This window comes from Pterocles gutturalis, unplaced genomic scaffold (genome assembly GCF_000699245.1).
Source record: "Pterocles gutturalis isolate BGI_N339 unplaced genomic scaffold, ASM69924v1 scaffold26041, whole genome shotgun sequence".
Lineage (NCBI taxonomy): Eukaryota > Metazoa > Chordata > Aves > Pterocliformes > Pteroclidae > Pterocles > Pterocles gutturalis.
The window spans coordinates 65,848-82,845 of record NW_010098771.1 but is presented as its reverse complement, the minus strand read 5'-3'; the positions used below and the strand labels follow the sequence as shown (position 1 = coordinate 82,845).

Sequence of the window (16,998 nt, the reverse complement as noted above, 5' to 3'; positions counted from 1 at the left end):
TGGAACTGAATTCAAGAGAGCAAGTTCAACCTATTTGAGAACTTTTAAATTCATGGAGTGATTTGTTTTCACTATGGATAGACTTCTCTGTGCTTGTTCAGTGTCATTGTTAAAACCTTGGGGCGCTAGACTGGTTTACCCCTAGACATTCTGAAGTGCACCCCCACTGGTGGTACACATTGCTAATGTAATTTCAGACTTAGAATGGGCATACTTCCTTGCCGCTTTCTACTTAGTTACATTTAGCACCTTCTCTGTGGACCTGCACTGACTTCACAGTTAAAGATAACAGGTAAAAAAGTCTTGTCAGCAAGAGCAGCTGGGTGTGAGCCTGCCTCTAAAGCCTCAAAGGAGATGCAATGCAATGATCTCAGAGGTTTGATAAATTGTTGAGGTTGAGATTTCAGTGGTTGCATTTGGGACAACTCCACAAACACTACATTGGAAAAAAGGTTTTTAATGAAGATGTCAAATAGGAGATCAGACTTGAATAACTAGACTGAGAGAAGAAAACTTTTCAGTGTGATCACTTTTATTTCTCTGAAATTAGCACAGTTTATTTCTGTGAAGCAATGTATTTATTTGTCAGTGTGTTTGACAGTGTGACTGCCCTTTTGTTTCTATTAATATACCTGCATTTGGACAGTTTCCGTGTATGTGAAGAGGAGGATGAATATAAGCACTGAAAAAAGTGCAGTGACCAAAGGAGCTTCAATTGCCACCTGAATACTTCTTCCCAAGGGGTCTTTAGTTTTGGTGACCCTCATACAGTGCCGTGTGGATAGATTTGTACCTCCAGTCCATTGAGGCTGATGTCGCAATTGGCTTACACATAGAATTGCCTTGGTTTTTGTCTCCCCATTCTATCCTTTCCTCTTCCTTCCCCTGGTCGCCTGTGGGTTATCATGCATCTTGAACATTGTTTAGGCAGTGGAAGGGGAGGTTCTATCTCTTCTTCTGAGATGGCTTTTCTGAGTGACTTTCAGTATATTTTTTTTCCTCAAGCCTTAAATTTGATTAAATAAAATTTAATGTTTTGTACTCCTGGAGTTTGATTTCTGAGATTTGTTTCTTCCAGTCACTAATATTTACCTCTCTAAGGTCTAGACTACGGAGACAGCAATCTGTAGATAACTACAGAAATGGTAAAGATCTGGCGTCTTTGTGTATATTTTGATGAAATGAATTATTGATTTTTTTTTTTTTTTTTCCGTCTGGGCTGCTGAATAATAGGTAACGCTGGTGCTTTTCTCTCCCTTGTTAATGCAAAGCCATGAACAAGTGAAGAGCTTCAGAATGGTGTAGAGAAATTATTAAATCTCTGGATATCCAGAAAGTTAAAACTGCTGTTTGCGCTTTGACTGCCATTATCCACAGTTATTGCTCTTGTGATTTGCACAGTCTATGGTTTGTCATGTCTGACAAATTTTCCTGAAACTACTCTTAAGAGTTGCAGAAGGGAAGTAACTTCCAGGTGTGAAGTTGAGGCTTGCAGAAATAGCTTTGTCTGTTCCTTTGACCATTTTAATGTTTCTTTAATGCATTAAAACGTGATTTTAGTTTTAATAAGGTCAGAGAAATATTCAGAGAATATTTAACCAATAGATAATGGCTATATTAGAATAATGCAATATCTGGAATTAGATACTCTAGAATGTTAAGGCTGAATCATTTCTGATAAGAATGGCTTAACTTGATTGCGGCTATTTGATGTGTATATATATAACTTGTAATAGATGCTGATAAATCGCATATTCATGCCTGGTTTAGGCACAACCCCAGATCTTATTCTGAAGTTGAGATTGTCTGAAGCTATTTTTCATTTTGATGTTGGAAATATGTAGGATGCCCGTATCACTGTGTGCTTTAAAGCTAGAGAAAACTGCTCATGGTTCAGACCTTGTTTTTCTTTTTTTCTTACTGTGTGGTCAAAACCTACTTGTGTGTTACTCACCAAGTGACTTGTCTGGGGTGGTTTTATGAAATTCACTTTCTCAAGAGTACTCCTGAAAGTGATATTTGGTGATGAACATAGTGGGCTAAATAGTGTTGACAGCTTTTGCAGGTGGGAAAGCTTTTGCAGGAACAAAGTTGTAATTTTTGTTCGCAGACATAAGCCAGTTAAATTGTTTGAGAACAGTTGACTTTCAGTTGACTTTCAGATATTCCATGCTTTATAACAATTTTCTAAAGGTCAGTAGTCTTTTTTTTTTTTTTCCCCCCTCAATAATATTTTTACTGCTGGCTAAAAAAAAGTCATTGTTACCTAACTCTTCAGTATCTACCACGACGGGATTTTGAATTTAATGTCCTAGGTCTTGTCAGTGTGAGTCTGCAGCATGCTTGCAACTGCTTAAAAAAGCTCCCATAAGAACGAGTTGTGCAATAGATCCTGTTCTTACCTTTTTAATCAATTGACCATTTTTAAATATGAAAGGCTTCTGTTGAAAGGTTCAGAGACATTTGTGTTACTACAGTTTTTCATTATCTAAAGTTAAACCCAGGTTCTCTTAATGGAGATAATGAAATGCCAGCTGCCTCCAAATCTTCACACCTGCCCACTTGTGATTTCTAACTAGCCTGAATTTTTATCTTGTCCAAACACTGTATAGACATTGACTGTGGTTTCCTGTAAACTTTGCTTCTACTGATTGTATTTTGATTCACAATGTGCACAGGATGAATTGGTGCCAGTAATAAGCCCTTTGCATTGTTTAAGATACAGCTCACATCTAATTTAAAACCCCATTGTTTCAGGTTTATATGATATAAGCTTGCAAATTTTTGGTAATGATTTCAAAGTCCCATTGATATAAGAAAAAGCTGCAGGGGATGTCCTGATTTGACAAAACCAAGCTGCTTAAAAATGTGTTAACAGAAGTGGTAATTGTTAGATGCTTCTCATGTGATTTTTTTTTTCTTTTTTTTGTGAGACCACTTGCTTGACAGGCCTCATTCCTACTGCTGTGTGTTAGCTCAGTGAAGAGCAGCAGTGATACAAGTATCTGCAGTCCAAATAAATGGGCTTTAGCAGTCATGCAGCAGTGTGGCAGATGCAAGGTAGGGTTGGCAAAGCTGGTGTTTATTGCATTTGCTTCAGCAGCAGTGCAGGGTTGCTGTGGGGAAGAAGGGAGACTAGTGGGGTGTCTCTCCTCTCAAAACCTGTAATGTTGTAACAGCTTCCTTGACCACATTTGCATTACTGTGATTGCAAAGTTGTTCGAGAGTTTCTTTAATCTTGTCCTCTTCTATTTCTTGTCTCAGATCACCTGAATGGGAGAGGAAATGCTGAATTTTATTGACATGCCATGACATAGTGGCTCCCAACAATTGTTGTAAGAGCAAGTTTGAAGTACTTGCTGTTTAAAGTGAGCTGCTTTAATTTAAAAACATTTCTCTCTATAGATACCCTTTCAGCCATTGAAAGTATTGAACAGGTTAAGATCTTTTTCTCCTTTTTGACTTCCAAGAACTGATTGAACAGAAGAAAAGCACTTTGTTGAAAATATACAGGACAATTTCCAGCTCTCTCTTTTTTTTTCTTTTTTTTTTTTCCTCTATGCTTTTTATATTAGTAAGACTCAACTTAGTGTTACAATTAGTCTATGAAGTGCTAAGTAAATACACATCTGGAAAAAAGTCTTACACATGGCATCCGTAGTGCCAGTACTCCATAGCAGCAGTGAAGCAGCAAATGCTTATCCCTGTTCCAATATCTGTGTGACTACAGGGGAGAAGTCGAGTATACTGCAAAATCCAGCTTGTCTGCTAATATAGGGTGGCTTTAGGATTTGAAAGGCAGCTCCTCTTGGGGTGGATCCTTTCCTGAGCACAATCATAACTTTCAATTTACATGCTTTATGTGTTAAGACATACGATCTTTGGACTCCTGGTTTCAGGATGGTTGCTTCCAGTTAGTGCCACACATCCAGGATGAGTCTCATCTTGCTTGAAGCATTTTAAGTTTTCCCTAACTTTGGAGAGAAACTGAAATCATATCCTTTATATGCTTTACTAAAAGTTGCTGCCCAAAGGCAGCATTGCTAAAATTACTATTTTATCACAGCTTCTGGTTTGCTTACAGTGTAGGCAAAACAAATGTATGTCTGCCTGTGGAAGATGATACAGACTCTGTTTCTTTGAACATAAAAATGATGTGGTACATATGGGACCTGGGACTGCCGGACGCTTGTGCATGGTGAATTTGGAAAAAGATGCCTTTATTCCAGGGCTCTAATTTTGCTGTTTCAGGACTTGATTATGCCACTGACTCACTGGAATAAAGCCTTTCTTTTTTTATTCAACACGTGGTTTAATCAACTTTTCATACAGAAAAAAGCTGCTTGACTGGGATTCTTGGTGATTGATAAACAATGAACCTCTTTAATATCCTCTACTGCTCACTGGCTGCAACATCACAAGGAGCACACTTCAGTAACAGAAAACTCTTGGGTGTTCATCACAAATATCTATCTGGTCATCACAGCTTAAGATGAAGTTACCTGAATTAAGAAGCCTGCACAAAAGACCCATTGAATTGTATTTCACCTCAGGACTTGTATTATCATCTTGTAGAAGTTTGTGTAAGCTTTGAACTAGTTGTGATTCCTTGAAAGATTCTTCAAGGGTTTCTGAAAAGTAAGTAAACAAACACATGAGCTGTTGCCTGAAAAGATGCTAGAAAGTAAATAAAATTCCTGACTGGCTTCATTTCAAATTGGCTGTGCAGGGATGTCTTGGGCATGTGTTTTCCGTACTGGAGAATTCCTGTATTTTCTGTGCAGTGTTTCTTCACTGGCCTCATTCTGGAAGACGGAACCTGTACACTATAGATTGTGTAAAATAACCTCATAATAGATTGTAGTTTTCAATGATCAGTGCTAGGAATATTGATTCACATTAGTGTCCATTTGAGCCTGAGAGGCTTGGTAGACCAAGCAGTAAAATGGGCTCTTTATTCTCTTGCTTGTTGATACAGGAAATTCTGAATTTCAAGCTGACTGTTCCTTTTCAATTTGTATTTTGATGTATGTAGATTTCTATGGTGACTGTCTTTATTTTAATTTTTTGCATAGGTTTCTAGCATCATACCATAGTACTCAACAGATCATGTCTGTCCACACAACCTGATCACTTGGCTCTACCCTAAACAAAAAAATCTTCAGGCAATTTATGAAACCCATTGCTTTTGTGATCTTCTGTATGGATGACTTCTATTTCATGCTGAAGAGCTAAATCTAGACAAGAAACATGCTTTTTCTTACACGTTATATAGAATTAACAGTGTGACAATGTTTCTTAATAATTGAGGATCTTGAACAGATAAATGCTTTTAGGAGAAAAATACCTAAATCGATTGCAGACGCTATTGCCAAGGCATTCAGAGCCTCATTCTGCATGGCAGCATGTTCACTTGTTGTCATGGAAACCAGATGCTTCACTCCTTGTGCCTCCTGGATGGCTTTGACCACTTCCTGTTAAAGCAAAGGTAAAATATCACAGATGGAAATCTGACTTGTGAATAAGGCAGAATGAAGAGAGAAACGAGATTGCACTCTTCAGCCTCTGAATAGATGGAAGTTATTTGCTTGCTGCAATGAAAACTGATATTTGAAGACTAGAGATGACTTTCTTTTGGCACTGATCATACACGTCTGGGTAGATCTGGTCTAATTTTCTTAGAATATCAATACTTGTGTATATGCATATCTTTAAGATTAAAAATAGATATATTTTGTCTCAATAGTCTTGGTTTGACCTTAATCCAATTTTTAATTTTAAGCCTTCAAACCAGCAAAGATTAGTTGTACTTTTTCAGAGCTTGTGCAGATAGTACGTACTTTTTTTTTTTAATCACTTCTTCAAAGTAAAGCATGGTTTGGATGCCCCTGTATGATTTACAAGACACAGAAGCCTGTTCTAATGTGCCAGCAGATACAGATCATGCCAGATTCATCCATCACTAGGTAGATAACTGGGATCTTTGGAGGTCCTGGAGGACTGATGTTTGGGGCAGGTCTGGGTTGTCTCTGCCATTTTAATTTGAAAATAATAGTCATGGAAACAGAAAAGCTTTACCTAGTTACCATTTGTCAAGCCTTACTCAAGCAAGGTAAAAGTTTACAAGTGAGGGTAAGGTAACCATACTGATCAGTATTTGTGGCTATCGGGAGCACGGCTTTCCTGCTCACCTCCCCCTTATTGGTACTGAGGCAGACTAGAGGGTTTTTTACTGTGAACTTTCATGTTTTAATGATAAAGCTGTATATGCTGTTTAACTCTTAACCCCTAGCTATATTGACAAGCTTTAAAAATATTTGAGGAGGATAACGTAGAAACATATTGGATCAATAGCTTTCATACTTGGGATCTGTTGTGACGCAAGATTGATGCCAGCAGTCGATTTGCTTCTCCATGAACACCAGTGTGGTCGTTGACATCGCACCACTGCACAAGTCTGTTGAGTAGCATGGGGTCTTGGCCCAAGATTTCAGCTGCATCAGCTGAAGAGAAAAGCATCATCAGGAGACATTCAAAATCACTGTTCTCAGTCTTTCTGTCACGGAAATGTGAATGTAGAAGTACCCAGGACCACAGGCCTGAGCTCAGTATCCTTTAAGAGCTGGAATTAAAGCATTGGGCTTTTAAGGGATCTTGAAAATCTTTGCCTGAGGAATGCCAGTTGTGTTAGGGCAACTCTTGGAGGTAAAGAAGAAAATAAGCTGTTCTGATAGACTTATTCTTTTAAGAGGCTGCTGAAGCAGGGCTTAAAATGAGTGGCTTCATATCTCTGAAAGCAAATATTCTGTTGCTGTACTGAAATCGTCATGAGGGCTATCCCTTTACCACTTGGTTTCTTGTACTTGCTCTTTGAGCCCTGCATGATGTAATCATGGGCTCTTCAGAGCCTGTTCTTGCTGTTTCGATGCTCTCGGTAGTGGTGATAATTACTGTTCTGTGGGAAGCCAGGTCTTAGTACAGAATTGCAGCATGTCTGTAATTGTATGTCTCAAGTCTTAAGAATGTGTGTTGAACTGTGAGGCATCAACAAACCTTCCCCCAGAGTTTGGAGGAGCCTTTTAATTTGCCTTCCCCTGTGTTTAAGGAACCCTATCTCAAGACTTTCTAGAAGTATTAATCTGTGTGTTTGACATTTGGGAAAAACCTCACTAGGTAACTTTTCCTAAGAAGTGGAATTCTAATGATATGCTGTGGTTTAAGACTTGTTGCAACTAAGGGAGACTACTTCCAAAGCTCTTAGAAGTTCAGCAGCAAAATGAACTTTACTCATGCCTCTCAATATTGCATCAGCCTAACACATGGTTCCATATGACTCTTATTGCAGTTTAATAATGCATCTTTAAAGTGCTGTGGATCAAAAGTTACTAACTAGTGGGAAGTTACTTCCTAAGCAAAGGAAAAATTAAGATATAAGGGTGCCAAGGACTGTAAAGTACTCTATTTTAAATATATTAAGCAGGGGTTCAGCCTGAGAACATCCTGGTAAATACTGCTTCGGTAATTTCAGTTAGTTGATTCTGCTCAATACTTAAGTCTTTGAAATTGTACATTTTGGTTTAACTAGAGTTTACTTCTAAGTGAAGGGTACCAGGAGAAAGATAAGAAAATAATATGCACTACTTCAGCTGCATATTTGTAGGAATTGAGTGCTACCCATTTGGCTTTGAGCATGAAAAAGCTGTTTTGTAAGCTGCCAGACCACTGTTTCCCTGTGTTCCAGTTGATCATGAACTAAGGATGTAAATGCACAGCACTTCCAAATGGGCACCAGGTGTAGCAACTGAGAGGCAAGAGTAGTCACAGGACAGATGCTCACTTTTTGTGTAGAATTATTCTATTTGCAAAAATATACTGTGGTTATAAGATGTACTTCAAATTTAGGGGCCTCATCTAGTTATTTGTAATTAAGGGTTTTTGTCATCTTGGGTCCTGTCCCATGCCTGTCCCCCACCCCTTCATGCTGGAGGACCAGAGCCAGGTGAGCATAAAATGTGCGTTGCTCTGAAGAAGGAAAGATGTGGTAAAGGCCCTCATGTACGTTCCCTAGGAAGGGCTATAAAGGGTCTGTGAGCTTTTTTCAGTCTCTTTCTGCTTTTTTTCAAGTCTTTTAAAATAATTCCAGGCCTAAAAGAAGGTAATCAGGGAAAGTGCTGCTCCTTTGGAAACAATTTTAGAACAGGAAAAATATGGGGGAAAGTTTGCATGGTTTTAAGATGCCAGGAAGTTTATCTCTTAGAGCTTTGCTGAAGCAAAGACTTGAAGAACCAAGATTAACATCAGGAACAGAAAGGATAGGTTTGGCTGATAGGGGCATCACCCTGCTCCTGTTCCTTTACCTGTGCCTTTCTCTGTGCGTTGCATTTGTTTTGAGATATTCCGGAAGGTGTCAACTAGAACGTGCTCCAGAAGGTCAGTGTCGATAAACCACATGATACTCAGGATATCTGTAGAAACTGTAAGTCAACCTGTACTCTTTCTGTTTTGCGGAGGGACATGAGGAAGGATGCACTCTTTCTGTGTTTATCCGGTACACTAAGGAACAGTCCACAGGTCAATATCCTACAAGGAATCAGGGAGCTTCTAGCCTAGTTTAACATGTTTGCTTTGAGATAAAGAGTTACTTGTCATTGCACAACCACCTGCATGTTACCTCCTGTAACAGAAAGGCTTTTGTTTCTAGGTCAGATGTTACATGTTAGCCTGAGGAGATCACGGTAATCCAGTTTAGTACAGAAAGCTGAAAGAGGTAAGGGAGTGGTGAATGAAACCAGTCTAAGAGGTTTTTCAAAGGAGGTATCTTGACCCAGTTTGACAGGGACTTCCTGGTGTCTACCAGCAATAGAAGTCTTTGAGATAAAACCCAATTAGTTATTCTTAACAGGAACAGGAGGACCTTTTAACTTAAAAACCACCAAATTCAAATAAATAGTGTCTATGGCTGAACTTTCAGTTGAGCTGAAAGGTTTTTGGCTGTTGAAGTGCACAAATTCTCCTCCTCGGAAACAAAAGAGTGGAAAAAAGAGGAGTTAATGTTAACATCTCTTTAGGGTAACGAAGCTGACAGATCTGGCTGCAGTTTTTATAGTTAGAAAGAAACCTACCTCTTCTAGTCTAGTATGCCCAGTGATTGTCAGAATGATTAATTTATGGTAGATAATGCAATTAACTAATTCAGTGTGGACTTGTTAGTAGATGTGTATCCATAAGAGTTTCAGGCTGAGTTAATTAAGGGCAATGTTAGCTCATGGGTAAACAGAATAGAAAGTAATTAAAGATGGGAGAATTGTGTGCTCATAGGCAGGAATAGGTAAACATTGGATAATCTTCTACATCTTTTTTTCTGCTCTACACTTTGATATCTGTATTGTTTCAGATTGAGAAGCTGTACCATTTTGTGCCAAATTCAGACTTCATACTAGGACTGGCAAATAGCATTGAGTATTGAAAAATAAAGAAATTTAGTGTTTGATAATTTAGATCTGTGTTATTATGATGTCTCAATTTTAAAAGCTAAATGGTCTCCCCTGTCACAATTCAGATATAACCTGGGAGAAATGATCTTCTAATGACTTCCTTCAAAGCTTGAGGGGAAGAAGAGGCTAAGTTTATCTATATCTTGCAATGTCCATTTCCTACCATGCATGGTGAACTGTAAGTGAAAGCAGCTTTTTACTGGACTGGAATCAGTGCAAATTAGTGAGTACTAGATCTAAATTTTATGTAATGCATATTAATTTGAAAAAGGATGCAAGTAGCTGCTGTATCAAAGTGGTGTCTGCAGTGGTGTAAATGAGTGCAGCATGGAATGTAGGAGAGAGGTTTTTTTCCCCTTCCATATGATTAATGAATTTTGGACTGTAATTGTTGCATACCAGCTGTCAGTTCCCATCGCAAAATGGTCGTAACTTTTCTGATTCTGGTTTTGACCTATGTCTTGTTGTTCCTGGCCATCAAGGTGGTCTGCACTGATTTGTGCTTTAGAGCAGCTGCTCTGGTGATAGGAAAGAGTCAGAACACATCATTAAAAAAACCAAACCCCACAAGTCTTGTTTTTGTGTTATACTCTGGTAAGGAAGCTAGATAAGTCTAAGGATATATTGAGATATTATAGTAGATCTTAATGTAATTCTGACATTGTGCGTGTTTCTCAAAATGAACTGTATGCACAGAGTGAGTATTGCCTTTGAGTACCCACTTTTGTGTAAAACTGAATGAAGTACAAGTAGATAATCCTATACTTCAACATGCAAAGTAAATTCAACATTTGAGCTATGCCAGCAAGATAAACCTGGCAGCATGTGCACAGAGAGACTGTGTGACTGGTAGAAACTAATTTCTCCTGCTTCTCTCCATCCCAGCTCCCTTTGATCCTGTTGTCATTCTCCAGTTTTCCTGTTGATTTGTTTTTTGTGTTTGGGCACTGTAAATGCTTTGCATGACTCTTTTTCCATCACACTCATGCCTTACTGGTACATCTTTGCTGGAAAGCATCTTCCCTTTAGGCCTTTGCCTTTTCTCGCTGACTAGTGCAGGTTCTTCCATTTGGTTTCTTTCTCAATCTACCTCTCAGGCTGGCTGGGTCTGTATGGAAGGCTTGAGCCTCTGGCAATCATCTGTGTTGGAATCTCTCCAGATTGAGTGGAATTAGGTTAGCAGGACACTGAGCCTGTAGTCTCTGTGCACATCCGTTGTCTCGCAAGGGGGAGGGGAGGAGGAGGGTGTATAGCTGACATGAGTAAACCTGAGCAATTCCCTACCTTGACCATCTGCTAACATCCGTAGTGTTCCAAGAAGTTTAAACTGCACAGGAGGCATCTCTGACCTTAGAAGTGCCTGAATCCGTTCTGCCACACCTTCTTCCAGCATTTGAACCTTGTTAACAACTAGAAAATGGGAAGGAAAAAAAAAAGATCTGAAGCTCAGTAATTACACAAGCATCTGAAAACAGAAGTGTGACATAACTGTTCTGAATTTTATGCTCTGTTATGCTCTTAGCAAAAGATCCAACCTGTTAGAGCAATCAGAAATGGCATCAAGGCTACTTGACTAGGCTTCTCTTTTGAGCTAAAACCTCCCTAGGAACTGCTGTTACGATGTTTTGGTTACTTTTGATCTCAGCCCTGCCCAGAATGAAGTATGTAAAAAAGGATGAACACGACATTGTTTCTCTTTGTTTTTCTAGTTGTAATAGATTATCCACCCACTCGCCCACTCACATGAGCAAGCCTTTCCTATGCTTGCTCATCTTAACTGAACTGAGTGACAAAAGTGTTTTACATAGCCATAGTTCTTGTGAATTAATTTTCTTTTTGTATTTGAGCTTACTGATATCCTGTTGTTGATGCCTTTGTTTCTGTGCTTTCCTCTCCTAATTCTTGTGTCTTTGCTCCAGTAATGGTAATGCAGTAATCCCTGGTAATAATCAGAAGCTTGTCTGGAAAGAGTCCTAATGCTGCTTGATTGTGCCACCAAAAGCTGCTTCCTCCAGACCAATTTTCTTCCTGTCCTCTGCGCACTTTTTTTGAGGGGTGGGGGAATAACAGGACAGTGAAATTAGGGAGATAACTGTTCTATCCCTTCCTCTCCTACTGGGCAAATTAAGAAGCAGGCACTGTTAAGTAATTTGCTCTTAATGTCTTTGGTTTTCAGTGGCACAGACTGACTCCGTTCACTAGAGCATAATGACTTCTTTCATTTTTTTTTTTATAAGCTGCTGTTATCTTTTTAAGATCACTACTTGAATTGAAGAATTCCCCTGTGGCTATTTGCAAGTGTTGGCCCATATTCAATTAATTTTTATTTTACAATTTATTTGGATTTGCACTCAGTCTTTTTTTTTTGACCAGGTAGCAGATTATATTTTTGAAAATGATGAGAGTTTGTATGTTTCTGGAAGTAATCTATTCTTGTGAGGGAATGTCTTATAGCTTCCATATTTTGGTATTTTTACAGATTGATGAGGAAAAGCACAGTGTAGGAATAGCATTTGAAGTGCTATGCATGGCCCGCACACTTGGAAAGATCTAAAAAGGTTTGTAATAGCCTTGAACAGAACAGATATAACCAAAATAGACTCTGTATTGGTATGTTGGTACAAAAGATACATTGGTATTTTATAATTCAGAGTTGAGCCTTTTAAAGTACCGCTACAAAGAACATTAAGATCTACTGGTACTATGTGAAGCAGGGAGTGATACAGGGCTGAAGTTGTTGGTTGCAACCACCTTTTCTGGAGTTTTAGATCCTGTAATCTTTGCAAGATCATCTGTGTTCATATTGCTTTGCTAAGGAGCTCCCGAGGAACGCCTGGGCTTGGTGTTGCAAGAAGTGGGCCTTGGTATTCGTTGAGGAATGGGTTCTGTTGTGAGTTAGAATGTGATCATCTCTGCTTGTTGTCAAGGGAAACTACATCAAAATTGCTATATTTCAGAGGAGATTACTTGGTATCTTTGCTGCTTGAAGTTATTAAATCCTATTGTGAATATTGTATAAGCGAGGTCAATGAGAACTAAGCATGGGACACCTCTTGGCTTATAGAAAAAAATCCACCTTTTCGTTCTAATAAAGATAGTTACATTTTGCCTCCTAAATTACTCTCCTAATTTCAGCTGGATGGCTCTCTGATTTTTCATAATTCTATTATTATCTTATAATAGCTCTGTGTAAGGTTGTAACTGATGTAAGGTAGCTGACATGCATGGTTGAAATACTGCATACTCAGTTAGCACCAAAAAGCAATTTGCACAGGCCTTTGTCTGCTGATGTGAATGGTGGTAGAAAAAGTCTCCACAGAGAAATAAAATGTACATAGAAGCAGTGAGGGGCTTATGGTGTGAAATATATTGATTGAAATAGCGAATAGACAGAGACGGCTGGCTGTTGTGATCTAAAGAGTATGGTAATACTCTAAGCTAAACTAAATACTTGAGAGCATATAAAAACAAGTTGAAAGAAATAGGTGAAGTTCTGAAAAGAGCTATCTGCAAGAAGAAATGAGGGTATATCAGACTTTAAAGGGAGGTAGTAGAGGTAACTTGCAGCTAGTATATTCTGTATCTCTCACTTGTTCAAAGCAATGGTTATGAATAAAACTATTAAACCGAGCAGACTGGCTACCTTACATAATGAAATTGACAGACAAAGGGTTTTTTTTTATTTTCATAAAATACCGTTGATGTAATGCTCTTCTCTGGAATCCTTGTATAGCAGTGTAAGGGCTGCATTGCAGGTTGCTGTACTATCAAATCTCTAGCAAAACATTCTTGGCCTGAATTGCACTTTCACATGGAAGCAGTAGATTTGAGATGAGAAGCAGCACAATTTTCTGATGTGTATTAACAAAAGATCACGAGTAGAATTATAATTGTTTGAGTTAGACGATACCTTTTAGAGGTCATCTAGTCCAAACCCCCTGCAGTGAGCATCTTCAGCCTGATCAGGTTGCTCAGAGCACCATCCAGCCTGACCTTGAATGTTTCCAGGGACGGGGCATCTACCACCTCTCTGGTCAACCTATTCCAGTGTTACACCACCCTCCTTGTAAAAAAAATTCTTCTTTATATCTACTCTAGATCACCCTCCTTTAGTTTAAAACTATTACCCCTTGTCCTATTGCAAGAGGCCCTACTAAAAAGTCTGTCCCCATCTTCCTTATTATGCCCCTTTTGAGTATTGTAGTTTTTAAGTGTGTTGCAAAGGCTGAATTTGCAATGAATATTGGCTTTATAGAAGAGGAACAGATTAATGAAATCCGTACCAGCTGTGATGTGATAGCTCTACCCCATACTGTGTATTTTAAGCTACAAAGCCTGTTCTGCATTTTTGTGTTGAACTACTGTATGCTGTTAATATTAAACCATTTCAGCAGCTGGCAATGAGATCACACTTCATTATATTTAGACCCTTTATGTAGATGAGAAGTCCTGAGAAATTATTCATATGTATATGTCTCTGCAGGGAGAAAAAAGTTCAATTGCCCCTCAAAATATAAGGGACTGGAATTAGTGACTCGGACAGAGCTGCACAGATCTCAATTAAATAATGCATCTTTACAAAAAATCACAGTAAGTCAATTGTCTTCAAACTCTGTACCTGGTATAGCAAGGTTTCGAAGTGCACTGAGTGCAGCGTGTTGAACAGAGACGTCCCCGCTCTCTACATGTTTCTCCAAAAGATCCAGAAGCTGATGTATGACTCCCAGCTGTATCATTCGTATGCAGTTGCCATCTGAAGAAAGAGGCACAACCAAGCAGGTGAGATAAGAAACACAATGATAGAAATTAATAATGCATATTGAGAATTCAGAGAGTCTTTGCCTTGACTGTTTTTGTATCTTGATAAGATTGAGGCTGTAGCTTTTGCTTTGTTCTTCTACAGCCTTCAGCTCTGTAGAGATAAGTGGGCATCAGCTACCTGTGAACTGTGACATCCTCTAGTAAAGCTTAGCTTGAGAGAGCTTTCTAGGGACAGTTATTGTCAAATTCAAAACCATGTGTTCTTCAGTCATTTTCTTCCTCAAATACTGCTTCATTTTCCACATATTTTCCACTATATATGTGGTGGAATGCTGGCAGCATTTTCTACTTCTCCACAGGATGGCTTTAATTCTCCAATTTTGCCATTCTACTGGTTTAAGAGACTATTGTGAGACCAGGGATCTTGTGTAGCAATGGTGAGTCTGATTAGTAGCTTTCTACTGATGTTATTCCTTATGTTCAATCAAAAAAAAAAGTCACTAACTAATCATTGAAAGAATCAGGCCTAAGTTTTTTTTCTTATCTGTTTTGAGGAACCCCACTTTCTGAAATGAGAAATCTAATTGTGTTGCACTCGTGTGAAGCTAGGAAAATGAGTTGATTCAGAGAGTTCTGAGCTGTTTAATGCTGATGAAAGAGCAGATTTGTACATTCCAAAGAACTAGCATTTTCCCTCGTACATGCCTTGCAATATTTTGTCAGTGCGTGTCTGTATGTGTCCCTCTTCCTTTGAGACCTTGCTCTGCACAGGTGACAGCCCTTTTGTTGTTAGAAACTGCTTAGCACAGCTCGATAGGAAATGAGATAGTGTTCTAAAGAGCGAAAGGAAGCCCTGCGTATTATGGTCTGCATCCTTCCTGAAGGAAGTGTTTTGAAGACGCTGTTTGGCAAATATTTTTCTGGATTTTGTTTTATGCAGTTTATTATACCTCAAGACAAGCATATTCCTGGCACCAAGCAACATTTCCTTATTGCTGTGCTGTCACCATGTGAATTCTGTCTGTTGAAACGTGGCAAAACAGTGTGAATGCTATATAGGAAAACCACATCTTTATCTGGGGTAAACAATTGTCTGTGGAACTATACAGACTTCATTCAAATACAGAATCTGGCCAAAAGTAGCTTTAGGTGCTTCTTGTGGTACTAACTGCATGCCCAAGATGTATATAGACTTGTACTTTTTTGTGTGTATACTACTTAAGTGGATCTAGTAATTTTAACACCTTTGCTGGTTTGAATGTTATTTCCACCCCAAAGTAGTTTTGAACCAATACCTACTATTTTTTTAATCTGTTAGTATTACTGCATATATTAAATAAGAATTTGTCAAATGCTTATAAAATGTAAGTGGATATTTTTATAAGAGACCTGTCAGTCTGTGAAATAGTTTGAAGTCTACTCATGCAAAAATCTTTTTATATCAATTTATGCATACATTCTCTAAAGCTGATGTTTTTTGTGATGCTTCAAATGTTCTCTTGCCTGGTACTAATCTTTGGAGAGCAGAGTATATGAGAAGATTTCTCCCGTCCCCTTTAGGACTAGGTTATAGGAACAGGCCATCTCTTTTGATCTGACAAAAGTCTACAGGCAAAATACTTTTATCTTCATATAGACTAACCTTAATTCAACTTATTTTGTCTCCTTCCTTCACCTTTCAAACAAAGAATGGCAGAGCATTTTTTTTTCTCTTGTAGTAAAGTGCAATAGGCAGAACCCATTAGTGGTTGTCTTGCTTTGATTGTCACAGAGCTCCAAATTGGTTCTCTCCTATGGATTTTTTTTCTTGGATAGCAGCAGAACCTTCAATTTAATGGCTCATGGTTAAAGTTTGATAGGAACAGCTACTTTCATAGCTGCGAAAGCTGTCTGTCGTCTTTTCACTGCCTCAGAAGTCATTTGATGCTGAGATCAGATTTCCATAGGGGTTTTTTTTTTTTTCCCTTTAGATTAAAGGCTGTGCATGCATCACTGGCACATACTGGGGCTTGAAAGGGGTTATTCACTTTATCCACATGAAACATCTAACGGGGTTGTGGGGGAGATGGATGGAGAAGAGTGAGTGACAGAGCAAGCCATTCAGCCAAATAAATCGAAGATAGCCAGTTTAAAGGCACAGAGGGCATTTCTGTGGCCTTTGTAGAATTGTGATGCACAATGGTTGATATAGAGCAAGGTGTAAGACAAGGAAGCAAGGAAGTCTAGAAGGGATGTGGGGGGGGAGGTGGAGGGAGTTGTATATGATAGCTTACTTTAAAAAAACAAACACAATGAGACAGACTAGCTGAATGCTCAGACAGATGTGAGGGACTCTTTTATGATAATTAAGCCATATTAATGCAGAAAGGTGAGCAAGGTTGAAAAAGCTCTCTTGTGTTAATTGAGTTTGAACCCAGTACAGTAGCTGTCAGTGAGAAAGGACAGAAAATACGGTGGGGTATCTTTTGCTGACTGATTCAGCACAGCGTGCCTTCCAGGGGGTCTGTTTATAAGAGTCTCTGTGTTTCTCTCTGCATAGTGTTAAGGCTCTTTGCTTTCTATAATAGGAAAGTGTGAAAGATAAAGTGGCTTATCTTGAGATTTCTCTTTTCCCTCTGATGTGTCTGACTAAGCCTCCCTTCCTAAAAGTGACTTAAAACCTAAAAAATCAATACTATACATTATTTCTTTATATTTCTAACGAATGTATTTACCATGAAAGATTTCCAGAGTCTCCCCTCTA

The 16,998-nt window shown here is 38.7% G+C and overlaps 1 protein-coding gene across 1 annotated transcript in view; it reads right to left on the bottom strand.

Moving 5' to 3' along the window:
• Positions 1-3,067: 3,067 nt before the first annotated feature.
• LOC104462234 (rap1 GTPase-GDP dissociation stimulator 1-like) overlaps positions 3,068-16,998 on the bottom strand; it is a 28,465-nt gene continuing 14,534 nt past the window's right edge. Inside the window, 6 exon segments of the mRNA XM_010074102.1 lie at positions 3,068-3,269; positions 4,503-4,631; positions 5,348-5,474; positions 6,364-6,503; positions 10,779-10,904; positions 14,113-14,247. Coding sequence (XP_010072404.1) covers positions 3,136-3,269; positions 4,503-4,631; positions 5,348-5,474; positions 6,364-6,503; positions 10,779-10,904; positions 14,113-14,247 — 791 coding nt within the window. The 3' untranslated portion in view covers positions 3,068-3,135.